The 27630-nt window shown below is 45.7% G+C and overlaps 1 protein-coding gene across 1 annotated transcript; it reads left to right on the top strand.

Annotated features, from left to right (window-relative positions):
• Positions 1 to 991: 991 nt before the first annotated feature.
• HACL2 (2-hydroxyacyl-CoA lyase 2) lies at positions 992 to 27630 on the top strand. Its single transcript, XM_075279579.1, has 16 exons — positions 992 to 1084; positions 2488 to 2612; positions 5219 to 5420; positions 11565 to 11692; positions 12025 to 12163; positions 12705 to 12816; positions 15005 to 15104; positions 15652 to 15749; positions 16346 to 16482; positions 18042 to 18176; positions 20355 to 20469; positions 21240 to 21409; positions 22470 to 22540; positions 22698 to 22769; positions 22900 to 23005; positions 23586 to 27630. The coding sequence occupies exons 2-16, from the start codon at positions 2496 to 2498 to the stop codon at positions 23762 to 23764; spliced, it is 1881 nt and encodes a 626-aa protein (XP_075135680.1). The 5' UTR covers positions 992 to 1084; positions 2488 to 2495; the 3' UTR covers positions 23765 to 27630.

The following is a 27630-nucleotide window of genomic DNA, read 5'->3' as shown; positions in this document are numbered from 1 at the left end:
AGGAGACAGCGCTGGAGAGAGTTCTCTCGCAGCATTGGGGCCGCCCCCAGTGCTGTCTGAGTGCTGGGGCCCGCCCCCAGTGCTGCGAGAGAGCTCATTTACATACTGAGAGAAACCAGGATTGTAGGCGAACGGTGGCGCGGAGAAGACGACGAAAGGTAGGAGAAGAATAGCCTTTCTTAAGGCTATTCCGACGCAGTAACTACAAAAAATTGTGTCTGACTGATAGGATCCCTTTAAGGGTCAGTTCACACGTGAAAACCGCCTAGCTTATTTGTGCGAGGTAAAAAACCTCGGGGAGTTTTTTTGACGCTGTTTTTTGCATTCCACGCGGTTTTTGACGAGGTTTTTGACGCGGTTTTCGCTAGCGGTTTTTGCTAGGGTTTTTTTTTCCTATATGTGCTATAGAAACTGCAGACGAAAACTGCGCGTTTTTTTGCAAAAAAACCGCGCGGTTTTCGCCTCCCATTCACTTCTATGCAATTCTTCAGGCGTTTTCCGCCTGAAGAAAGGTCATGTCGCTTCTTCAGGCGGAAAACGCTAGGAGGAAAAAAAAAGCTAGTGGTCTACATAGACCACCATGTTAAAGGAGAGGTTTTTGAAGCGAATTCCGCTGTCAAAAACCTCCCCTTTGCCCACGTGTGAACTAGCCCTAAGATCGCTTCCATCCTGTTATTAGAGTTTGCAGAGATCCTTGTCATGGCTTCCTACACAATCCTATTGAGATGAATGGCTTTCAGCCGCAGACACTTCTGCAGTAGATCTCCCGCCTGTGAGTGACATTATCAGATATTTTTAGGATTATCCTCTTGTCCAGGAGTGCTAGACATTACTACGCATGACCTCCAGTGACCCTCGTGTAGATTGATCCCTGAGAGATGATTGTAATGTGGACCCCTCCCTAAATAACCCCTGGCACAGTCTAACCCTGTGTGCACAGGCTGGGGAGGGAGCTGTGTGTGACATCTGTGAGATCACGTGAACAGGCTGCCAGAGAGGATCTCTGGGTAAAGATCAGGGGACAGGGAGGAAGGAAGAGCTTGTGACTTAGTCGCCTTCATTGCCAGGGTGCAGCCGGACTCAGGTAATGCAGGATCCCTGACACATTCGGTGCTGGGTGCTCCAGTGTGTAATGGATGCCTATATAAGGTTTGCTTAACATATGCAGAGCTATGACTGTGATGTACGGAGTCAGATTCTTCTGTGTGATGGATGAAGGGTTAAATGGTAGGCAACGTTCACTTCTATGGAGAGTCCCGGTCTATGCGGAGTTGTCTGGAATCATCAAGTTTTTTGCAGCTGATGATAAAAATTAAAGGAAAACTTTGCATTTTGCAGTCAGTAGGAAAGTCTTAAGAAGAAATAGAATTTGCGATTGTTCTTAAGGCGTCTCTTTGACCCCCTTTGAAATAAGTATTTGGTCGCAAAGTAGGGCCCAACTATATACAGGTGTGTTTGTGGTTAACACCAGCTTTGTGTTGTCATTCGTTCCCATAGAGTTGGAACGTTTATACTCCAGTGCCAAATGTGAATACCTGTCCTAGGGCGAGGAGAGGATTTTATACGGTGCAAGGGGGAGGGTGGGGGACAAACAGGTTGAACTAAATTCACATCTGCGTTGGTGGTTCATGTTATATGGCTAGCCGAGGGCAGATTGAGAATGAGGGGGTATAGTGCTGATATAGCCAAAATTTACAGATTTTTGCAAGGAAGTCGAGGATGGTGAAAAACAAACAAAACCCCATCGTCGCCTGTCCCTGGTGTCTCTGCCCACGGTCCTGTCCTGCTGCTCCCAGGGCCTTGTTCCTTGTTGCACGTGACGGCTGAGCCTAAGGACAGGACACAGGGTGTCACAGGTGATGTATGTGAGTGATGTCTCGGTGCCTTTCCTTGGGCTGATGAGGCCGGTGTTCGGCCTCGGTGGTCATGTGAGGCGAGGCCTGCCGCCATATTAATCCCCAGGCTAGACTGGACAGCGGCAGGGGACACTGGAGCATCGGGGACAGGTGAGTATATGTTTGGTATTTTCCCACCTTCTCTGGCCTCCTCGTGGAAAATTGTACATCCAGTAAACCCCTTTAACTTTATCCTCACATCAGACACAGTAATGTGAACACATGTAACAAACTCTCTCTGCATATAGGAGCTCTGCTAAGTACTAACAGCAAACATGCTGACTGTTTCCGGTGTCCTCTTCCGGCCTCTGTCTGACGTCACGTGCCCAGGGCCTCATAGGGGGTCCTTAGGACCATGTACAAGTCAACCTCCGAGTTATGGATCTAATGTGTATGAGATACTTGGGAGTGGGATTGGTTTGAAAATAATATAAAAAAAATGAGTGGTAAGATGTTTTGTGTTTTCGCCATATGTAATAAACATATCTCTATCTATCTATCTATCTATCTATCTATCTATCTATCTATCTATCTATCTATATTTATATACACACACACATATAATAACGCATCTCCCTTTGTCCTGTCTCAGCCTCCAGAATGGATCAAGGCTGTGACTGTATATACCTCACGGGCGCAGCCCTCGGAGCAGTAGTGTCCATTGTAGTCTTGTGGTTGGGGTACCGCCTGGGGGTCATCTATCAGCTCTTTCATAAGGTAAGCCGTATGAGATCAGTTTGCACAGAAACCATATAAATCCAGTAAGGGAAGATCTCTTTACTTTGCAGGCAGTGTACTAGTACAGAATATTATTCTGCTGTATGTACACAGAGACAATAGAAAGATCTTCTGTATTGGATATTTATAGCTGAGCCGGTCGGACAAGCTCAGCCGCCGAACGCTGTCTAGTATTTAGGGATTAGTATTTTAGGGCAGTGAATATTACCCTAGGATCTGCAGATGAATATACAGGATTATTTCACTGGATCACATCCTGTGGAGGGACTCTTACTCTTCACCCCTGCAGCCCCTCCATCTACTAGGTCTGTAGGCCCATTCAGTGGGGTGGAGTCAGTCGTGTGACACAGAGACGAAACGTGGACTTTCTGTGAAAAGCGTTGCCAGAATAACCATAATGCGTTACCACCACAGTTTTTCCTGCAGCGCTTTTTTGCTGTGGCCCGCTACATGGAGTTTTGGTCCCCCCCGCCCCTCCTGATCACTGGGGATACAGCAGTCAGGACCCCAACGATCTGACACTAAACTGATATTAATATTTTCCAGTGAGTTATGTTGGTTTCAGACCAAACATGTCCATGCAAGTCAATTTTAGGTCTGTCAAAAACTTGGACTGTTGTTGGGTGATGCTCCGAAAATCGCATTAGTTTGGTGATGTGACATTCTACACATTCTACACAGTTTTTTTGCTGAAAAGGTGCGCCTCGGCTTATACTTGCGTCAATACGGTAATTGAAAATGTCACATGACTGGACCGCAGTGAAAGACATCTGTGGGATGGCGCTGGGCAGCGATAGGTGAGTGGTGAGGCAGCGCTGCCTCCAGGACCGCCCCAAGATGTTTCCAGAGCATCTTCTCTGCCTTGGAAACATCTTAAGGGAGTCTTCACACAGAGTAAACACATGTGTATTTTTGCAAAATACAAGTGTAAAAATACACGTGTAAAAATAAGACTCCCATTGACTTCAATGACATTTTACAGGTGTATTTTTACACATGTAAAAAATATCATTGAAGTCAATGGGAGTCTTATTTTTACACGTGTATTTTTACACGTGTATTTTGCAAAAATACACGCGCGTTTACTCCGTGTGAAGGCTCTCTAAGGCAGCCCTGGAGACAGCGCTGCCTCACCGACCACCTATCGGCAGCAGCGCTGTTCCAGCGGCCTCCCACAGATGTCTTTTACTGCAGACCAGTTAAATTACTACTCAAGTCAATACGGTAATTGACTCGACTGTATTGACTCGCTGCAGCAGGCTTCCGCTCCAGTCCCGGCCCCCTCCCCCATCTACAACACACGCCGGGTGACATGGTCACGTTAGCTCAGGCCTGCACCCGGCGTATGTTGATGACGTCGTACTGCGTCTCAGCACAGGCGGTGTCATCACGCCCCCTACGCTGAGAAGCAGGAGCAGCCGCGGGAGAAGATGAGCAGTGGCGGGAGCAGCAGCACAAGGTCGGTAAGTATGAGAACTTAATGTTTGTTTGTCCCCGGGCCTGCTCACTGCCGACCCCCACGTTACCTTATACTATAGGCCGCGGAGGCCTGCAGTGAGTAGGCCCGAGCCCCAGCCGCGATCCCTGTTGCCATACAGGCCCAAAGCCTGTGCTGGTAGTAACAGGCTATTACTACTACCACAGGCTTTGGGCCTATATGGTAATATCCCAGACCACGTGACATCTGGGATATTACCATATAGGACTGAAGCCGGCTAGGATTAACATGAGCACAAACAGAATGTCATGCATTTTCCCCCCTCGGCTTATACTCGAGTCAATAAGTTTTCCCCGTTTTTTGTGGTAAAATTAGGGGGGTCGGCTTATATTCGGGTCGACATATACTCGAGTATATACGGTATTCATGAATCTATCATACAGACCTTCATAAATATGGAAGGTTTCTAGAAGCTCCAAAATTCTGACTCAAATACCATCCGATTAAAAGTGTCAAGATTCACCACGAGACAAATATTTGACGCAAACCTTGCAGATAAAATCAGACAAAAAAATGTAACTCGCAGGCTGTAAGGAACAAATATTTGGCGCATGCATCAAAACCCTACAATTCTTGGCATAATATAAGCAGACCCAAATCATCACAAATATTTGGCGCACAAAGTAAATTGGCGTAAATTTTTTGCCCGATTTTAAATTTGGTGTATTTGCACGCCCGTTCTTGGGCACAATGATGAGAAGTGTAGAGCCAGTTGTGTTGTCCTGTTCTTTCTGGTGCACGCCGCTCCTAAATATGTCCTACATTATATATTTTGGGGTAAATGTAGACAGAAAAGTGTCAGACTTCTATTGAAAAAATGGATTTAAAAAACTTCAGAGGTTTGTGCTGATCACGGTTGGAATCCACCATTAGTAGTAGCCTTGGGTTGACTTTAGGATGATTTTAAACTCTTATTTTCCAAGCTTGTGAAGTTCCATATCCAATATGGAATTCCTATACCCCAATGGTTCACTCATGGGATTGCGGCACTGTCACAATTCTGTAGGCCTCTCTACTGTAATGTATCATGACCTCTACTTGTGACGCATTGACCCATACGATATCTGACCATCTGTGTTGTTTGAAGGTGGAAACTCAAAGTCCTTGTCATGGAGGAGAGGTGGTAGCTCGAGTCCTTCAGTCCCATGGTGTAAAATTTGTCTTCACGTTGGTCGGTGGCCACATCTCGCCAATTTTGGTAGCCTGTGAAAAGCTGGGAATACGTGTGGTGGACACGAGGCATGAAGCTACCACGGTATTTGCTGCAGATGCAGTAGCCAGACTTTCAGGTAGGAGAAACTTTGTCATAACATATCTTTTGTTATCAGTCATCTGTGTGAAATGGGTTGTACAGGTTTAGAAAAGGGTGGCTGCTATCTTTAAAAAACAGTATCACACCTGTCAGCAAGATGTATACAGCTGAGAAGTTGAGAAATTTTTACCATTGGATTAGGGAAGTAAAGAAATAGAAGTGACCTACAAAAAAATCAGAGGAATGTCTGAAGGACCAACTCTGACACATTAAAGGACCTCTAAAACAATGTGGTCCTGAATCTTGAGTAGAAGACAATCCCAATTGGAGCCAACCACTTGTCACTAGGACACACATGACCTATTAGATCAAGAAGTGATCTAATGTTATTCCAAGTATATTCCATGTAATCCCAGAGATGGAGGCTGGACCTCATCTCCGCTGGTGGCCTCGAGCATAGTTCTCATATTTCTCCAAAGTTCTTCACTAACTTTCAGCATTAGAGATGAGCGAACAGTGTTCTATCGAACACATGTTCGATCGGATATCAGGGTGTTCGCCATGTTCGAATCGAATCGAACACCACGTGGTAAAGTGCGCCAAAATTCGATTCCCCTCCCACCTTCCCTGGCGCCTTTTTTGCACCAATAACAGCGCAGGGGAGGTGGGACAGGAACTACGACACTGGGGGCATTGAAAAAAATTGGAAAAAGTCATTGGCTGCCGAAATCAGGTGACCTCCATTTTAGACGAATAGTGGATTTCAAATCCGGGTCATATGAGAATGTGAACTTTGTGACTATGAGACAGGGATAGCTGTACAGGCAGGGATAGCTAGGGATAACCTTTATTTAGGGGGGAATGTTATTAAAAATAACTTTTTGGGGCTCTATCGGGTGTGTAATTGTGATTTTTGTGAGATAAACTTTTTCCCATAGGGATGCATTGGCCAGCGCTGATTGGCCGAATTCCGTACTCTGGCCAATCAGTGCTGGCCAATGCATTCTATTAGCTTGATGAAGCAGAGTGTGCACAAGGGTTCAAGCGCACCCTCGGCTCTGATGTAGCAGAGCCGAGGCTGCACAAGGGTTCAAGCGCACCCTCGGCTCTGATGTAGGAGAGCCGAGGGTGCACTTGAACCCTTGTGCACCCTCAGCTCTGCTACATCAGAGCCGAGGGTGCGCTTGAACCCTTGTGCACACTCTGCTTCATCAAGCTAATAGAATGCATTGGCCAGCGCTGATTGGCCAATGTATTCTATTAGCCTGATGAAGTAGAGCTGAATGTGTGTGCTAAGCACACACATTCAGCTCTACTTCATCGGGCTAATAGAATGCATTGGCCAGCGCTGATTGGCCAGAGTACGGAACTCGACCAATCAGCGCTGGCTCTGCTGGAGGAGGCGGAGTCTAAGATCGCTCCACACCAGTCTCCATTCAGGTCCGACCTTAGACTCCGCCTCCTCCGGCAGAGCCAGCGCTGATTGGCCGAAGGCTGGCCAATGCATTCCTATGCGAATGCAGAGACTTAGCAGTGCTGAGTCAGTTTTGCTCAACTACACATCTGATGCACACTCGGCACTGCTACATCAGATGTAGCAATCTGATGTAGCAGAGCCGAGGGTGCACTAGAACCCCTGTGCAAACTCAGTTCACGCTAATAGAATGCATTGGCCAGCGCTGATTGGCCAATGCATTCTATTAGCCCGATGAAGTAGAGCTGAATGTGTGTGCTAAGCACACACATTCAGCACTGCTTCATCAAGCCAATACAATGCATTAGCCAGTGCTGATTGGCCAGAGTACGGAATTCGGCCAATCAGCGCTGGCTCTGCTGGAGGAGGCGGAGTCTAAGGTCGCTCCACACCAGTCTCCATTCAGGTCCGACCTTAGACTCCGCCTCCTCCGGCAGAGCCAGCGCTGATTGGCCGAAGGCTGGCCAATGCATTCCTATGCGAATGCATACTTAGCAGTGCTGAGTCAGTTTTGCTCAACTACACATCTGATGCACACTCGGCACTGCTACATCAGATGTAGCAATCTGATGTAGCAGAGCCGAGGGTGCACTAGAACCCCTGTGCAAACTCAGTTCACGCTAATAGAATGCATTGGCCAGCGCTGATTGGCCAATGCATTCTATTAGCCCGATGAAGTAGAGCTGAATGTGTGTGCTAAGCACACACATTCAGCACTGCTTCATCAAGCCAATACAATGCATTAGCCAGTGCTGATTGGCCAGAGTACGGAATTCGGCCAATCAGCGCTGGCTCTGCTGGAGGAGGCGGAGTCTAAGGTCGGACCTGAATGGAGACTGGTGTGGAGCGATCTTAGACTCCGCCTCCTCCAGCAGAGCCAGCGCTGATTGGTCGAGTTCCGTACTCTGGCCAATCAGCGCTGGCCAATGCATTCTATTAGCCCGATGAAGTAGAGCTGAATGTGTGTGCTTAGCACACACATTCAGCTCTACTTCATCAGGCTAATAGAATACATTGGCCAATCAGCGCTGGCCAATGCATTCTATTAGCTTGATGAAGCAGAGTGTGCACAAGGGTTCAAGCGCACCCTCGGCTCTGATGTAGCAGAGCTGAGGGTGCACAAGGGTTCAAGTGCACCCTCGGCTCTCCTACATCAGAGCCGAGGGTGCGCTTGAACCCTTGTGCACACTCTGCTTCATCAAGCTAATAGAATGCATTGGCCAGCACTGATTGGCCAGAGTACGGAATTCGGCCAATCAGCGCTGGCCAATGCATTCTATTAGCCCGATGAAGTAGAGCTGAATGTGTGTGCTAAGCACACACATTCAGCACTGCTTCATCACGCCAATACAATGCATTAGCCAGTGCTGATTGGCCAGAGTACGGAATTCGGCCAATCAGCGCTGGCTCTGCTGGAGGAGGCGGAGTCTAAGATCGCTCCACACCAGTCTCCATTCAGGTCCGACCTTAGACTCCGCCTCCTCCAGCAGAGCCAGCGCTGATTGGTCGAGTTCCGTACTCTGGCCAATCAGCGCTGGCCAATGCATTCTATTAGCCCGATGAAGTAGAGCTGAATGTGTGTGCTTAGCACACACATTCAGCTCTACTTCATCGGGCTAATAGAATGCATTGGCCAGCGCTGATTGGCCGAATTCCGTACTCTGGCCAATCAGCACTGGCTAATGCATTGTATTGGCTTGATGAAGCAGTGCTGAATGTGTGTGCTTAGCACACACATTCAGCTCTACTTCATCGGGCTAATAGAATGCATTGGCCAATCAGCGCTGGCCAATGCATTCTATTAGCGTGAACTGAGTTTGCACAGGGGTTCTAGTGCACCCTCGGCTCTGCTACATCAGATTGCTACATCTGATGTAGCAGTGCCGAGTGTGCATCAGATGTGTAGTTGAGCAAAACTGACTCAGCACTGCTAAGTCTGCATTCGCATAGGAATGCATTGGCCAGCCTTCGGCCAATCAGCGCTGGCTCTGCCGGAGGAGGCGGAGTCTAAGGTCGGACCTGAATGGAGACTGGTGTGGAGCGACCTTAGACTCCGCCTCCTCCAGCAGAGCCAGCGCTGATTGGCCGAATTCCGTACTCTGGCCAATCAGCACTGGCTAATGCATTGTATTGGCTTGATGAAGCAGTGCTGAATGTGTGTGCTTAGCACACACATTCAGCTCTACTTCATCGGGCTAATAGAATGCATTGGCCAGCGCTGATTGGCCGAATTCCGTACTCTGGCCAATCAGCACTGGCTAATGCATTGTATTGGCTTGATGAAGCAGTGCTGAATGTGTGTGCTTAGCACACACATTCAGCTCTACTTCATCGGGCTAATAGAATGCATTGGCCAATCAGCGCTGGCCAATGCATTCTATTAGCGTGAACTGAGTTTGCACAGGGGTTCTAGTGCACCCTCGGCTCTGCTACATCAGATTGCTACATCTGATGTAGCAGTGCCGAGTGTGCATCAGATGTGTAGTTGAGCAAAACTGACTCAGCACTGCTAAGTCTGCATTCGCATAGGAATGCATTGGCCAGCCTTCGGCCAATCAGCGCTGGCTCTGCCGGAGGAGGCGGAGTCTAAGGTCGGACCTGAATGGAGACTGGTGTGGAGCTATCTTAGACTCCGCCTCCTCCAGCAGAGCCAGCGCTGATTGGTCGAGTTCCGTACTCTGGCCAATCAGCACTGGCCAATGCATTTCTATGGGGAAAAGTTAGCTTGCGAAAATCGCAAACTGACAGGGATTTCCATGAAATAAAGTGACTTTTATGCCCCCAGACATGCTTCCCCTGCTGTCCCAGTGTCATTCCAGGGTGTTGGTATCATTTCCTGGGGTGTCATAGTGGACTTGGTGACCCTCCAGACACGAATTTGGGTTTCCCCCTTAACGAGTTTATGTTCCCCATAGACTATAATGGGGTTCGAAACCCATTCGAACACTCGAACAGTGAGCGGCTGTTCGAATCGAATTTCGAACCTCGAACATTTTAGTGTTCGCTCATCTCTATTCAGCATCAGAGAGGCATTCACTAATTACACCATGACTGTATGACCGACCAGTTCTGGCAATAAAGGTTGTCGCTCAATGTTTAGACTTTCAATAACTGGTTTGTGTAGATGGTTGTCTAAGATGTATACAGATGACCTTTTATTATTTCGGCAAGCAGATGTGTCATTTAAAGTCCCTTGGGCCCTGAATGTGAGATCTATCACCTGAGCACCAATGTGACTGCTACCTTTGCACGCCCAACAGCTGCACATTCTCACGTTTTAGATCAGGGTCCATACATTTTTTTTTTTTTTTCTTTTCTTTTTGGTAGAGTTGGAAGGGACCTCAAGGGCCATCGGGTCCCACCACCTCCCGTGGCAGCCTATTCCACTCTCTCACTACCCTCACTGTCAGAAAGTTTTTCCTAATGTCTAATCTGTATCTCTTTCCCTTTAGTTTCATCCCATTGCTTCTTGTACTTCCTTGTGCTAATGAGAATAGGGGAGATCCCTCTGCACTGTGACTACCTTTCAGATATTTGTAGACTGCTATTAAATCTCCCCTCAGCCTTCTCTTCTGCAAACTAAACAATCCCAGTTCTTTTAGCCGCTCCTCATAGGACATGTAACGCTCCTACTGCTTGTGCGGTACTGACTGTTGCAGATGGTTCATGACACCATCAGTACCATCACCGAGTAATGTCATGATCCAAATGGTCAACAGGATTAAGAAATCCTTTGCTAGTTCATATCTGTGACCAAGCATCTCATGGTCTGCTTCCATTCAGAAGAGACTTCTTTAGAACTCACCATTTTGGGATGATGGTTCGATTAGTCCTATATTTATATGGCCAAGAGCATACATTTCGATGTAGAAGAAGGGTAACCCATAGGACCATGGTGACACGTATGTCCATGTGAAACGAAGGATTGGACAGGTTAAAATCCAACTTGATGGATTAGACATTGTGTTGGATTCTGGTAGTTGAAATCTAATGTCTTTGGACCTGTTTTGTCTGTAAAAACACATTTCTTAGGTTCTTGGCATCTCTAGTGGGTATAGACATTCAACTGGCCTCTGCTTTCTCAGTTTCTGTTTTGGGCCTGCATTGTGTCCTGTTGAAAGACACCTGTGTCTGGCCGAGGCCTAGAAGTTTGAAGCCACCAACAGAAGAAGACGTGAAGAAGATCTGTTCCTGAAGAAGATGGAAGCAGCGCTGGAGATTTCTTTCGCAGCATTGGGGACGCCCCCAGTGCTGTTTGAGCGCTGGGGCCCGCCCCCAGTGCTGCGAGATAACTCGTTTGCTTACCGACGAAAACTGGATTATATATTGAACGGCGGCACGGAGAAGACATCTAAAGGTAGAAAAAGTAGCCTTTCTTAAGGCTATTCCTACGTGATAGGCAGAAAAAAATTCAGTTTTAATGATAGGATCCCTTTAAGCTGGCCTACCGCTAAACTCGTTCCTCGCACTGTGCCCGTGATTGTTCACGCCATATAATGAGCGTGGTGTTGTTGTTGTGACTTTCACATTTATAATATTAGTAGGATGTGGTTCATATGCCATAAATGTCTAAGATGGGAATATTTCTATAAATTGTATTCTCGTCCCTTATTCCGACCATTGTAGCCATTGAACCAGAATAGCATATTCTGACCTATAGGCTCCCCCTACAGTCTGCTTACAGATGTTACGGTTATTTTGGTGCAGGTACGGTTGGAGTGGCGGCAGTGACAGCGGGTCCCGGTTTAACCAACACAGTGACCGCTATTAAGAATGCTCAGATGGCGGAGTCCCCCCTCCTGCTGATTGGTGGAGCAGCTGCAACGCTGCTACAGGTAAGTGATAACCTTTGTACTCTACTCTAGGTCATGTAGCATAGTCAGATTTACCTTTTTTAAAGGAACACCCTGGGCAGATATACCCCACTGTTATGCTTCATAATGAGGCAGACCATGAAATGGGGTCAAAGTATACCAAGATAGGGAGTCTCTGTGCTGTCCTGCACACATTATTAACCCTTTACCTTCCCTACTACTAATGTATATGCAATTTCCACATGTTCTGAAATGCAATATCTGTGACTCTGACATCATATCTCAATGAGAGAAATTTAAGATATTAGATCAGGGATTTTAATATATTTGTTCCCCACTTTTTCATTCTATAGGGCCGAGGAGCTCTCCAGGATATAGACCAGTTGTCCCTTTTCAAACCTATTTGTAAATTTTGTGCCTCTGTCAGGACTGTACGTGAGATTGTCCCCGTGTTACGGAAAGCTCTGGCTGAGGCCCAGTCGGGAACTCCTGGTGAGTGAGGCTGCCCATTAGTAGAAAAGGATTTGTATCATCTTTGTCTCTTATCAGATGTTCTAGACATTTAGGAAAAACTCTCCATATTATGGGATTAGCCAAAGTACGTCTGTCACATTGGTGTATTATACAGAAGTCTGACTCCTGTGTAATTCTTCATTCCTCCTGTGGTGGCGCTGCTGAGGGAGATGAACAATTGCTGCCAGGTTCCCCCACAGATTGGGACCAGTACTGAGTGGGTCATATACAGTAGACATTTGCAGGCCGGAATGGCCCAAAATGTTGTGATTTTTTTTTGGGATGGTGGTTGCTCAAACATAAGAGTGTTTGACCATTTAGGGGTTGACCCAGAGCGAAGAGCATAATAAGGATTTTCTAAGGCATAAGAAGACTCTTCGTAAAATGGATGAGCAAAAAAATTTTTTTTTATAAATGTCCCCCAGAATGATGATGAGATCTATTGGAATCGCCATGTCTGAACCTAATTTGCTCTTTAACGTATGACAAGAATTTTTTCTTCTTCCCTCTTCTTTCTCAGGTCCTGTTTTTGTAGAATTTCCTATAGATATTCTGTATCCATATCATATAATCCAAAAAGAGTTGGCCCCAAAAGGAGCCCCTAAAGGGATTGTGGGAAAAATAATCAACTGGTAAGTGAAGTAATAGTAGAGCCGAGTCCTTGTGCTTGTCTGGGCTAGGGGTGTGTAAGTGTGTTGGGTACAAAGGGCGTCTTAGGTGGGGTCAGAGCCTTTTGCATATTGGGTTTAGAGAACAGCAATGTTTATTTCCTCTTCTCCATCCTATTTTTGGCGACTTCTTAAGGTCGCCATTAACTTTTATGGATGTTCGTTTCTGGTTCGCAGCAAATGCGTCTGATGTCTCTGTGGATAGCGCGGCAGGAGACATTGTAAATCCAAAACATATATATGGGATGGGTCAGAGGTATAGCTGTATTGTATAGACTAGAGGATCCGGTCACTCAGTAAATGCTGATAGTATAATAAGTTCATGTTCATACAGTCCAGACGCTACAAACACTGTGGCATATTTGTGAAGACTGGCATTACTCACGCCAGTCTTTATAGCCCCCAAGCCATTGGAGGGGGATCCTCACTTATGACAAGGCATAATAATTCTGCCTAAATTGCTATAAGTAAGAGCGTAAGAGATGTGACCAGTTCCTCTAATTTTGGAAGGGAGTCTGGCACCAAACCCAGCAGATCAACTCAGCCAAGCAGTGTTTTCTCCATGTGAATTGCGGCCTCTGTTGCAGAGATATTGCTGTTTTTGGAACAATGGCAATCCCCTTGTTGCTCCAAAGAGCTCACATGCATATGGGCAAAAACATCTCTCTGCAACAGAAGGATTCCCAAGGAGAGAATATTGTATGATTTGGATGACCCTAACCTATCTATCTGCAGGGCTGGGGTGATATGCTGGATCTGGTTACACTAACCTATCTATCTGCAGGGCTGGGGTGATATGCTGGTTCTGGTGACACTAACCTATCTATCTGCAGGGCTGGGGTGATATGCTGGATCTGGTGACACTAACCTATCTATCTGCAGGGCTGGGGTGATATGCTGGCTCTGGTGACTCTAACCTATCTATCTGCAGGGCTGGGGTGATATGCTGGTTCTGGTGACACTAACCTATCTATCTGCAGGGCTGGGGTGATATGCCAGGCTCTGGTGACTCTAACCTATCTATCTGCAGGGCTGGGGTGATATGCTGGTTCTGGTGACACTAACCTATCTATCTGCAGGGCTGGGGTAATATGCCAGGATCTGGTGACCCTAACCTATCTATCTGCAGGACTGGGGTAATAAGCCAGGATCTGGTGACCCTAACCTATCTATCTGCAGGACTGGGGTGATATGCTGGCTCTGGTGACACTAACCTACCTATCTGCAGGGCTGGGGTGATATGCCAGGCTCTGGTGACTCTAACCTATCTATCTGCAGGGCTGGGGTGATATGCTGGCTCTGGTGACACTAACCTACCTATCTGCAGGACTGGGGTGATATGCTGGTTCTGGTGACAGTAACCTATCTATCTGCAGGGCTGGGGTGATATGCTGGATCTGGTGACACTAACCTATCTATCTGCAGGGCTGGGGTGATATGCTGGCTCTGGTGACTCTAACCTATCTATCTGCAGGGCTGGGGTGATATGCTGGTTCTGGTGACACTAACCTATCTATCTGCAGGGCTGGGGTGATATGCCAGGCTCTGGTGACTCTAACCTATCTATCTGCAGGGCTGGGGTGATATGCTGGTTCTGGTGACACTAACCTACCTATCTGCAGGGCTGGGGTGATATACTGGGGTCTGGTGACAGTAACCTATCTATCTGCAGGGCTGGGGCGATATGCTGGTTCTGGTGACCCTAACCTATCTATCTGCAGGGCTGGGGTGATATGCTGGTTCTGGTGACCCTAACCTATCTATCTGCAGGGCTGGGGTGATATGCCAGGCTCTGGTGACCGACACCCTTTAAGGTGGTAATATTTTATAAAACTAACGCCCAGAACCCATGTCTATGCTCAGTCTCATAAAAACCTATGGGCCATAATATGGGCTATAATGTACCTCCGGCTGCCTTCTGGTTTTTCAAGCTTAGAGGATTTTTTTTTTCAGGATTGTTGCAAAATATGACAAAATATAATCATAAAAAAATGGGATATTAACACGTGACATTTTCTCACAATGTTTCAGCTTGGCTCGGTGATAAGCTGTGACACTATGGAAATGTTCTTCTATAGTTAAGCATCTTCTCCATGGAGAGGGTTGGGTCCATATCACTGATCTTTACCAAGTTTGTTCCCTCCTTTTCTAGGTACTTGCAGAATCACCTGAATAACCTGTTTGCTGGGGCCTGGGAGACCCGAGACACTTCACCTCTTCCCGTCACCATCCCTAAGGCCACTCCTGAGCAGGTTCGCCTCTACTAAATACTGCCATGAAGGGGGCAAATACTTATACATTGTGTGATGACTGGTAATGGATGTCGATTATCGTGTAGATATCTATTCTTCTGCTTGCCAGTGGCAAGAAGGTGTTGGGGTATGTTCACACATTGGGATCTGAATGTGCCTTTCATTGAGATCAAAGCCGGACCCGCGGCGTAACCTACTGAGCTCACTAGGCCAAGTCATCTGTGCCGGTTAAGTGAGTGAAAGTCGCGGCGGAAAGATGGAGGGGTGAGAAGTGACGAGGAATTTAAGGCAGGCGTCTACTTTCCATCATGTGATCATACCCTAACCGGTCATAGCACACCACCATTGTGAAGGGTCTTGGAACCATTAGTCTAGGCCCTAGGCTAGTAGACAGTGCTATTATTTCGGGGGTAGTGGGCCCTGTACCAACATCCTCCTTGGGCAATCTTCCAGAAATGTTATCTCCTTACTCCTAGTGAAACCTCCGTGTAGTATTGGATGGTTTTCTACCACACAAGGCCAAACTATTTGTCTTATTCTCCTGCAGATCCAGAAATGTGTGGAATTGTTGAGCCGCGCTAAGAAACCCGTCTTCATCTTGGGCAGTCAGAGCACTCTGCCCCCAACTCCTGTGGATAAGCTCAGGTACTATCTATAGCCTTAGCTTTGTATATATACAGGGGGGTGTTTGCTATTATGTCCCCTGTCCTTGTTCTGCTATAAACACGTCTGTACCAGATTCCTCTTCATTTTTCACCCCCCCGTGACATTGGCTTTCTGCTGCCTGTTAGGCCCATTCCCCGACTGTCACAAGCCACAGTCTCTGCCACGAAATTGTCTTCCAAATTTACGGCAGGATTGTTTGTTTGTTTGTTTTTTTTTCCTGCTCCAATCTCTTCCTACAATTGAAAACTATGGGAGGCAGAATAAGGGCAGAATCCATCCAATATCAGTGTTGGATTCTCACCCTATGGATTCATGCACACAAATGTAGTTTTTTTTCATGTATCCACAATTACAGCTCTGTACAGACTTCATTTCTAGGGCCACATACACACAGACCTGTACGAGGGCCATAGTACTGCAGGTCCTATTCCAGTCCATTTTTGCAGCTCGATCTCATCTATTCTATTGTGGGGTCTGTTAAAAACATGGATGCCATCTATGTGATGTCCGTGCCATGTACACTAATCCTTTAGTAATGTGCATGGAGCCTAAATTCATGTTTCCTTGTTTTTCAGGAAGGCTCTGGAGACTTTGGGTATTCCGTGTTTCTTGGGTGGAATGGCCAGAGGCATGCTGGGAAGAGACAGCCCCATCCACATTCGGCAGAACCGAAGGGACGCTCTTAAGGAGGCCGATTTAGTGGTACTGGCCGGTAAGGAGCTGCACCCTGCTACTTTATAAATGTCTTAGACTAAGGCCCCTTGCAGATGACCATGGTGTTGGCTGAGATGCAGCAGAGCTGAGTGTACAGTAGGGTTTAACGCACACTCAGCTCTGCTGCATCTCCGATGTAGCAGTGCTGGCCGTGCGCTCAGCTCGACTGCATCTCCAGAGTAGCTGAGCTCAGGTCACGGCCAGCTCTGCTTCATCTCCGATGTAGCAGTGCTGGGCATGCGCTCAGCTCCGATGCATCTCCGGCCAGCGCACAGAGATGTAGTAGTGCTGGCCGTGCGCTGAGCTCGACTGCATCTTCAGAGTAGCCGAGCTGAGCGCACGGCCAGCTCTGCTACATCTCGGCATAGGAATGCATTAACCAGCGTTGATTGGCCGAATGCCATACAGAGTATAGCATTCTGCCAATCAACGCTGGTTCTGCCGGTGGAGGTGGAGTCTAAGATTGGTCCACAGCAGTCTCCATTCTGGTCCGATATTAGACTCCGCCTTCTCACAGACGAGCCTCTGGCAGAACCAGTGTTGATTGGCCGAATGCTGTACTCTGTATGGCATTCGGCCAGTCAACGCTGGTCAATGCATTCCTATGGGAAAAAGTCAGCTCCCACATATCGCAAGCTGACAGGGATCCCAACATAATAAAGTAACTTGGGCGTGTTAGATGCCCCCAGACATGCTTCCCCTGCTGTCCCAGTTGCATTCCAGGGTTTTGGCATAATTTCCTGGGGTGTCATAGTGGACTTGGTGACTCTCCTGACTCGAATGGTGGGATCCCCTGAAACAAAGCATTTTTCCCCCATAGACTATAATGGGTTAGATGTTCGTTCAAATAGTCGAATATTGAGCGGCTATTCGAAACGAATATCAAATATTTTACTGTTCGCTCATCTCTAATGATAATCTATGGACACATAGTGTCCGGTAGTTGAAAACCGCTACTCACTCCCAAACCATCTGTGACTTTATTCCAGTGAGATTGGGGGAAGAATGGGCAAAGCGCCCCAGGACCAGGTAAGTAGGTTACTACTCTCGGGGTAACCACAAGTCCTGCTGTAAATACCTCCTAGGTTTTCTTGCAGCCATTTTCAGACCTCCAATAGAAACAAATGGATAGGTCATCAGTTTTATATTTGGGGGGTCTGACACCTGGATCCGCACCAATAAGCTGACACAGCTGAAGTCCTAGAGGAGACTGTAGGTGGAGACCATATTCTAGTAATTGTGCAGGACTGCAGTTCCTCGGCTCTAGCACTATATAGTGGTCGGGGTTGCGGTTCTGTGTCTGGTACTTACATGGGAGCAGAAATACTTCTGACTCCGTCCATCATAGAGGCAGCCGGATCAGCTGAATGATGCAGCAATTGGTTGTAGGACCCATCAGTGACATGGGGATATGCCATCAGTATGGGTAATGCCTTGCTGGCTGGAAAACCCCTTTAACAATATAATAAAACATTAATGAATATACAATTTTTGATAGATTTTGTAAAAAGCCCTAAACTTTCTGTTATTTTAATCCTTCTTCTATTCTGATTATAGGCACGGTGTGTGATTTCCGACTTTCCTACGGCCGTGTGTTGAACAGACGTAGTAAGATCATAGCCGTGAACAGAGACCGCTCTCAGCTCCTCAAGAACTCTGATATGTTTTGGAAACCGACTGTGGCCATTCAAGGTGAGATCTTATCTCTTACCGTAGCAGTCACTAGTCCTGGATCTGCGCCAACAATGTGCGCCATAACAAAGGGTATTGTCAACTCCATCCCCACATTCACTCAGCACCAGGATGGATTAGATTGGCCACAGCAGCCATTTTATTAAATAACCAGCGTAAGTACAAAATAACTATAACCAAACCAACTTTAACCCCTTCCCGACATCTGCCGTAATAGTACGGCGCTGCCGGGAAGGACTTCCCGCAAACCGCCGTACTAGTACGGCGGCTGCATGGTGCGCATACAGAACCTGTGTGCGCACCATGCCCTGTGGGTGTCAGCCGTATGTTACGTCTGACAATGCCCTGTAACACCCGCAGTCGGAACCAGGTCCGATCGCGGGTGTTAACCCCTGAGATGCCGGCAGTCATGTTTCGGTTTACTGTGGTGCCGATCAGCACCCCCCCCACGACGCTTTCGGGGGGTGCCGATGTTCGTAGGGGGCAACCCCGGGTCTGCCCCATCACTTACCCCCTCCACGTACCTGGTTTATCCTGCCCAAAAGGAAGCTGTCAGCCCTGTGCGTCTACGCAGGCTGACAGCTTCCTATACACTGCAATACACGTGTAACACATGTATTGCAGTGTATATCTAGTGAAGTGGTGATCAGCAGATCACTGCTTCAATCCCCCATGGGGACAGAAAAAAAAAGTTAGAAAAAAGTAAAAATAAAAGTTTAAAAACCGCAGACACCGCCAGCACCTACCCCTCTCCCCAATATTAACAATATGAACCACAGAGCGATGAAGGAAGTCCAACAAAAACTTCGTGTGTCTCCTAGGTCACGTGTGTTAGGTTTGGTTAAAACTAAATCTGAACATGCAGCAAAAACTGACCTGAATATAGAAGACCTGCAGCAACATTCTTTCGCAGACAAAAAGCGATGAGAAATAAGTCAGCGTTGGCAACACATTGCATGTTTTTGCACAAGGTCTGCAGAGTTTTCCTCTACAAGCTTTCTCCTTCCATTACACCTATATTGACAACACAAGCTTTTCCATAGATACAATCGACATTCTGTGATTTACAAAAACAGGACTTTTTTACAATTGCCGTAAAATATGTGTGGTGGAAACGCTGCAATGTGTGTATAGGAGTAGCCAGAATCCCATCCACTCTGCAGGTAATGTAAAATGCAGTGGTTTTCGCTGCGGTGATTCCACTTTGGCTAAATTGAGGTGTTCTTGCAATATGGGGCCCCGGCCTACAGGGGCCTTTCCAAAATCCTTGGTTATCCACAGGATAGGTGATAAGTGTCTGATCGCTGTGGATCTCACTGCTGGGACCACAAGTACGGGGATCCCAGGCAATGTGGTGGCTCAGTGCTTAGCACTGCAGCCTTGCAACGCTTGAGTTCTGAGTTCAAATCCTGCCAGGAACAACATCTACAAGGAGTTTGTATGTTCTCCCTGTGTTTGTGTGGATTTTCCTCCCATTCTACAAAGACATACTGATAGGAAAAAAATATACATTGTGATCTCTATATGGGGCTCACAATCTACATTAAAAAAAAAAAAAGGTACGGGGATCCCATGTCTCCATATGAATGGAGTGGCAGTCGTGCATGTCGCTCTCCATTCAGAGTCCGTGGGGTTAATGAAGATGGCTAATACAACACTCAGCTATCTTCCTCAGTCACACAGAAACTGAATGGAGCAGTAGTGTATATGCATGACTGCCTACTCCTAGTAAACAGGGGGCACAGACCCCTCCTTCCTCCTTACTGGCGGGTACTCAATAGGGAGACTCCCAGCAAATTTTATTGAGCTGTTTTTGCAAAAACTGCTGCTCCAAAAAATAAATAGAAAAAAACGTTTTATTCCGCCTTCTATTCATTTACATGGGGTTTACAAGGTGGAATCTGCCTGAAGAAGGTCGCGACACTAGTGGGAAAAATCTGCCTGACTTACATTGAAATGAATCGGAGAGTTTGCAGGTGGTTTTCAATGTGGATTTTGCCTCAAAGTTCCACCTGCAATAAAAAAAAAATCCTTGTGAGTTTACCCCAAGACATGGCTCATATGCTGAGGAGCAAGTGCCGGAATTCTCCATGGTATAGGTGTCTATGCTTTAAACCTGGGAATATGGCCGGCTACGTTCACAACAGAGGTTTCTCACACCTTGGTTTTCTCTTCTAGGGGACGCTGGTTCATTCATACTTAGCCTTACAGAAGGTCTCCGGGGATACACATGTCCGTCAGATTGGAAAGAAGGCCTTAAAGCAGGAGACGTAACTAAAGAGAAGGCAAATGAGTAATGTATCAGTCATGTCTATCTGGTTTCCGTGAGAATGGACCTCATAAGATCCCAAGTGATCACTTACCAGTAACTACCATGAATGGAGGCAGCTATTTGGTGGAATGAAGCTTCTATTTTCTATATACAGGGCTGTGCAAAAGTTTCAGGCAGATGTGATTTAAAAAAATGCAGCAAAGTCAGAAATAGAAGGGTTAATACAATAGCGTTCACTGAAGCAAAATGAATGAAGGAAAGAGAAATGTAAATCCCATCAGTATTTGGTGTGACCTTTACTCTTTGGAGGAGCAATGATCTGGCCCCCACAGATATAGCCCTGATCTCATCATCATCCAGTCTGTCTGGGATTACATGAAGAGACAGAAGGATTGGAGCAAGCCTACCTCTACGGAAGATCTATGCTTGGTTCTTCAAGATGGCGGCGGGGACAACCTCCCTGCCGAGTTCCTTCAAAAACTGTCTGCAAGTACTGAGAAGAACTGATGGAAGGCGAAGGGCAAAGGTCACACCAAATATTGATGGGATTTACATTTCTTTTGCGTTTTGCTAATTAACAAAAGTAAATGATTGTCCCTTTTATTTTGGAAAGCGTTCTTACTGTACTACTTTATTCACGCCTGTCTTAAACTTTTGCACAACGCTATATGTGTATGGATTCAGTGTTGGGCTGTGATGTGAATGTTTTTTAGCTGTGTTTCTTAGAGGAGAAGAATTATACGGCATACAATTAGTTAACATTTTATTTATTTATTTTAATTAACCTTTAGACAGAAAGCTGCAGAGAAAACTGAAAGACATCTCAACCCTCTGAAGGTTCTGCATCTGGCGGAAGAAGCTTTACCAGAAGACAGTATCATTGTAGCAGACGGCGGAGACTTTGTAGGCAGCGCTGCTTACATCTTACGCCCGAGAGGCCCCCTGTGCTGGCTGGATCCAGGTCTGTCGTGTTATATTCTCCTCAGTCATCCGCCGATGTGTTATCCTTCTCTTCATGCTTCATGCTACACCTAGTGGGGGATGGAAAATGGGGTGGTATACTGTATAGGGGTAAGAAAAGGGGCATTATACTGTATAGGGGTAAGAAAAGGGGCATTATACTGTATAGGGGTAAGAAAAGGGGCATTATACTGTATGGGGGTGAGGAAAGGGGCATTATACTGTATGGGGGTGAGGAAAGGGGCATTATACTGTATGGGGGTGAGGAAAGGGGAATTATACTGTATGGGGGTCAGGAAAGGGGCATTATACTGTATGGAGGTGAGGAAAGGGGCATTATACTGTATGGGGGTCAGGAAAGGGGCATTATACTGTATGGGGGTGAGGAAAGGGGCATTATACTGTATGGGGGTGAGGAAAGGGGCATTATACTGTATGGGGGTCAGGAAAGGGGCATTATACTGTATGGAGGTGAGGAAAGGGGCATTATACTGTATGGGGACCAGAAAAGGGGCATTATACTGTATGGGGGTCAGGAAAGGGGCATTATACTGTATGGGGGTCAGAAAAGGGGCATTATACTGTATAGGGGTCAGGAAAGGGGCATTATACTGTGTGGGGTCAGGAAAGGGCACTATACTGTGTGGGGGTTACATGGGGCCCCCAGTTAAAAGTTTACTTTTGCTGGCCTTTGCTAGTTACGCCTCTGTTGTCATCGCGTCACTTTCTAAGCCCATATATAAGCCCCGTAACACGGTTTAAGTACTATGGGTGATATCTATTAAATATGTTTTCTTCATATTGGCCAACTCTCCCATAATCTCGGGGGGGGGGGGAGCGGCGGCTCCTGAAATAAGCTGTGACCACCCCAATCCCAGAAGACCTCCCAGGGTGTAGCCCCATAGGAAGGACGCAGTTGGCCCCAACATGATGCACTACTGAAACAATCTGATGACAACATGTCTTCTGATTCCTGTCTGATGCCCTATTATAATGGTGGATTCCAATGGTAAAATGACAAATACAGATGTGATTGAGGAACTCTTCTCTTCTCATTGTAGGGGCTTTTGGGACTTTGGGAGTTGGAGGAGGATTTGCCTTGGGAGCCAAACTTTGTCGGCCAGAATCGGAGGTACTGGAATTTGTTTTCTGTTTATATTGATATTATATTAATTATAATTATATTATCATATTAATAATATATTATAATAATATATTATATTATATATTATAATATTAATATATTAGATTAATTTTTAATAATATTTTGTATTCCTATTTTCTTGAAGGTTTGGGTTGTATTTGGAGATGGCTCATTGGGATACAGCATTGTAGAGTATGACACATACACACGTCATAAGGTAACCTATGGTTGTCACTATAGATCCATTAACTGCAATAACCCAAATTTGGGTGGGGTTAAAGAAACCTAATATGGTGTGACTGACCATCATGGCCATACAGGTTAAGCTATGATCCGTTGTCTTTCAGACTCCCATCATTGCTCTGGTTGGTAATGACGCCTGCTGGAGCCAGATCTCTAGAGAGCAAGTCCCCATGTTGGGGAGCAATGTTGCCTGTGGTCTGGCATATAATGGTAAGTCATGGGGAGACTTGTCTCTTCCTAATAAATAAGTTCCAAACTGAAACGACCCCCTGGATTATTTCTATTGATGTGAACGGGGTTGAACTGCATTAATAAAACACAAGGTTGGAATGCTGACTATTTTTGTTTTGGACTGGACAACCCCTTTAAATTCCCCATTAGTTTGCTATATTTACCTCCCTACTAAAGGACCCGAAATATTAAACTATCTAATATGATTACATTTCCATTGCCACGCCATGCTGGCGCCCCTTCTCTTCTGTAGGAATCCCATGCTCCCGCTGTTGTTTACGTTTTGGGAGCTGCGCCGCTCACTTGTAGTGGTGAGTTTAAGTACTGCAGTTCTATTCCATTGTAGTCTGCAAGGATCTGTCACCCAGGAATCTTGCTGATCTAATATTATTGGCCTATCCCAAGAACGGACCATCTATTGTAGAAACCGGCAATCCTGCAACATTCTGCCATTATACAGGAATACACTAGATGAGGCGTTGCATTCTAGGAGCTCAGCTGTGCAGTATCAGATGACAGGATTGCTGATTGTTTCCATTCATACTTCATATCTGTACAGATTACCACGTTGTGGCAGATGGCTTTGGAGGTAAAGGTTTCCTGGTCACTCGGGAAGATGAAGACAGAATAGCTGACATCATCAAAGAAGCCCAAGAAACTGCTAAGAAAGGGAAAGCCGCGCTTATAAATGTGCTCATAGGGAAAACAAATTTCCGAGATGGCTCTATCTCTGTGTAAACCTGAAGAACAGTGTCCGCTTACTGACCCTATAAGAATGGCCGAATCCCTAGAGCCCGGTATTAGATCCTCTAAATGTCCGTTATGAGCTTATAGCAACTGTGAGTATCTATCAAGGGGTCAGATACAAGTTTTAAGGAAACCTCTTCAACCTCTTAGCACCAGGTCGGAAATAAGGTGCTAATAAAGTTTAGTTGGCAGAGCATTTCTCTATATAGACATAGAGGTATACTGTAACATTCAGGCTGTCACATGCAGTCACCACTAGAGGGAGCACAGAGACCTATAACAGTATTCAGAGTGCTCCCTCTAGTGGCGGCTGCAGATTTCAGTCTATCTATGTCTATACAGGTAATCCAAAGCAGTAATTTGGACAGTGAAAGCTCTGACCACTATAATGATATCTTAAGAAATGAATCTGTGTAAATCACAAAATCCATATTCTTGAACGTCATCAGCCAGATCAACTCTGAATTTGGCCTTTTCTATCTTAGTTTCTTGACATGTCTGTTGACCACCAATATGTATTACTGTATAAGGCTCCGTTCACATTGCCCTCTGCTATAGTAGTCACACTTATACTTGGACTGGTTCATTCACTTTAACGGGGCAAACTGAGTAAAAAAGATGAAACTTTGGGCTCATTGCAGAGACATCGTCATAAAAACATTGATTTCTTTAATATGTTTACAATTAAAAAAAAAGCAACTTGAAAAGTGTTTTCCCCATGTTAATTAGTGACTCTTTTGCCGAGGTTTTATCAGTATGCAAATTAGCTTTTTGGAGCAATGAGGGCGTGGTCACCTACCTTCCTCATTGTTCCAAAAATTTCATTTGCATATTGACAAAATTGGCAATATTTTGGCAACTTTAGCAGAGGGAAAATACTGTTTGGTTCAGGTGACCGTAACCTATCTAACTGCGGAATCAGACTACACCGGGTTTGTTTGTAGTCTGTAACGATGGAAACGCATAGCTCTGAGCAGGAACTCTAGATACGAAACCGTTGTGTGTTTTTTGTTTGTTTGTTGTTGTTTTTTTTAAGAATGGTTGCAAAAATTCCTTCTTTTTTCATTTTTTAAACATTGGAGCAATAACCAAATTGGTTTTATGGTGGACACCGCCTTTAGTAGTAGACCTAGCGTCCGCCTCTTCTGTTCTTCCCCATTGTACTCTCTACTCTGATAAAGGGAGTCTGTCAGCAGAACTCAGCATATCAACCCCGCCTCACAGATAGATAGGTTAGGGTCATCTGAATCAAGCCGTGTTTTCCCTCTTGTGAATCGCCACCTCTGCTTCTCAGATCACTGATTTTGTTAATATGCAAATGAGCTCCTTGGAGGGTGTGGCCATTGCTACAAAGAGCTAATTTGCATATTGACAAAAGTGGCGATATCTCGGCAGCAGAGGCAAAAATGCCATTTGATTCAGGTGAGACTAACCTATCTATCTGCAGGGCTGGGTTCTGCTGACAGACTCCCTTGATAAACTAATATAGCACATTCTAACTTCCATGGTTATTAGATGGGAGGAGTTTGGCGGAGGGGGAGGAGTTTATACTTTTTTTTTTCTTTTTTTTTAACTAAGCTTTTCTCAGGTAAAAACTGTGCACACAAGTTCAAGCCAAAACTTCCTCTGAATGTCAATGCATTACTGATATTACCATTTTTTTTTAAGTTTATCACTAATCCTTTTCCTAATAACAGTAATTTATTAAGATTTTAATTACAGATTTGCTATTTATTGATTGACATTAACTTTTTTTTTTCGCACTTCTGCGGTTTCTTTTGTACGGTGTGTGTATATAGGAAAGATAAGGTCGTATACCCTTCAGCCTTGCCGGTTCCAAATTTGCTGACCTGCAGTCATATTGCCATCAATTAAGACTCTGCTTCTTTCCAGTGCACCAAATGTGTATGTATGAAGGGCAAGATGGATAGCAATATGAATATCAGACTACACAGGGTTTGTTTGTAGTCTGTAACTTTGGAGACACACAGGCTGCATATGAGGTGTCGTAACCACCAAGCCTGCTGCCTCATCACGGGTAAAAGAGGCAACTAGCATGGTGGTTACAGAATGTCTCCCTTTGGTGGCTACATGTGTGGACTGAAGCAAAATACTTGGTGGTTTCAGACAGGCGGCAAAGGTGTAGGGACAAAAATAATCTAAATATTAAATGTACAGTGATAACATATGAAAGCGAGTCTGTCATCAGAACCCAGCCCTGCAGATAGATAGGTTAGGGCCCCTGAATCATACAGTGTTTTCCCCTCTTTTTCCAAGAGATTGCCGTTTTGTCAGTATGCAAATCAGCTCTTTGGAGCAATGAGGGCGTGGTCACTTACCTTCCAAAAATGTAATTTGCATATTGACAAAAAAATGTTAATATTTTGACAACGGAAGCAGCGATCGGATCGGGCGACTCAAACCTATCTATCTGCAGTCTGATTCTGACTCCCAATGAGGCTGACTATATATTCCATATGTACCAGAGTTGGAGTGTTACTATAAAGCAGGGGTCCTCAAACTGCGGCCCGAGGGCCACATGCGGCCCACCAAGCACTTCTGTCTGGCCCCGCCGACAACGCCGGCAGGCGTGCATTTATAATGAAGTTCCTGGGGAGCTCGGGGCCAGGCCATGTAGCGCACTTCACTTTACCTATTGGAGGGCACCGCTGCCGATGTCTGTGCGATTTGCTCTGCCTCCGGCCCACTATTTAAAAAGTTTGAGGACCCCTGCTATAAAGGATGGGAGGACTAGAGAGGTAACCATTGTACCTGGACCTCGGTGCCTGAGGAAGCTTAAAGGGGGTTTCCTCTACAACATATGAGGACAACAGTGTTCCAAATGGCACCTGGCAAGTGACAGATTCATAACTGGGGCTCAGGAACGTCAAGTTACCCCTTTGCTTTAGTTATATTGGTATACATGATGGGCAATTATTTATTTTTCGGGGTTTTTTTGCCCAAATGTTCTGCTAATATCCATTCTTATGAAACTACATTTTTGTGAACCGACCTTAAAGGGCATCGGACTGGCCAATGGGGCTTGGCCTACTTGATATCTATGAAGCCAAGACTTACCGACCTTCTAACCTCATAGCTACTGTATGTAACAGAGGAACTTTAAAGGAACGGTCCAGGCAAAACTAATACATGGTGGGGACTCCAAATCTGCTTAAATTCTAGCATAATTTGCGCCAAAAATTGTCTAACAAGCCTTGTTCTACGCTTTTTAGACAAAAAATGGGATAATGACTATACCAGAAAGGGACGTAGTTTATCAGAATGTGTGCATGGGCTTAGCTGCGACGCCATGCGCCAAAATTTTGGCTCATTTTTTGGCATAATCTAAGTGGTGTGAAGTTAAACTAGGCCTGACTTATGTAATGGCATTAGACACTTAGATAAATCTGCTGTAGTTAGAGACTGTCTAGTCTAGTCTAAAACTTTCAGTATATATGTCCCACTAATACGGGGTCAGAGGGGGCGGAGCATGGCAGCCATTCCAAAATTGCAAAGAGACAATTCCTATCACACACCGCCCCCTCAGTAGGCCTTAGACATAACCGTGTATCAGTTTTGCCCTGAGTCGTCCTTTTGAGCAAATCTGTAAGGTTTACCTCCATAAAGGACTATTTATTGCTCTTACTAGTCTGTCGCATAACTACAACCCCCAGCGTAGTCAGGGGAGCGGCGTCCTTACGGCGCTATAGACAGAGAAGCGCAGATTCCCGACCACAGTCTTTCCAGAACTACATTAATTTTGTGGTGCTCGTGAGTGACATTGCTGGTAAATCTATTTTAATATTTTTAGGACTAAATGATTTTACATTTTCTTACTGTAAAAAAAAACAAAAAAA

This window comes from Leptodactylus fuscus, chromosome 6, assembly GCF_031893055.1.
Source record: "Leptodactylus fuscus isolate aLepFus1 chromosome 6, aLepFus1.hap2, whole genome shotgun sequence".
Lineage (NCBI taxonomy): Eukaryota > Metazoa > Chordata > Amphibia > Anura > Leptodactylidae > Leptodactylus > Leptodactylus fuscus.
Note: the sequence above shows the minus strand (reverse complement) of the source record. Positions and strands in the feature narration are given on the sequence as shown.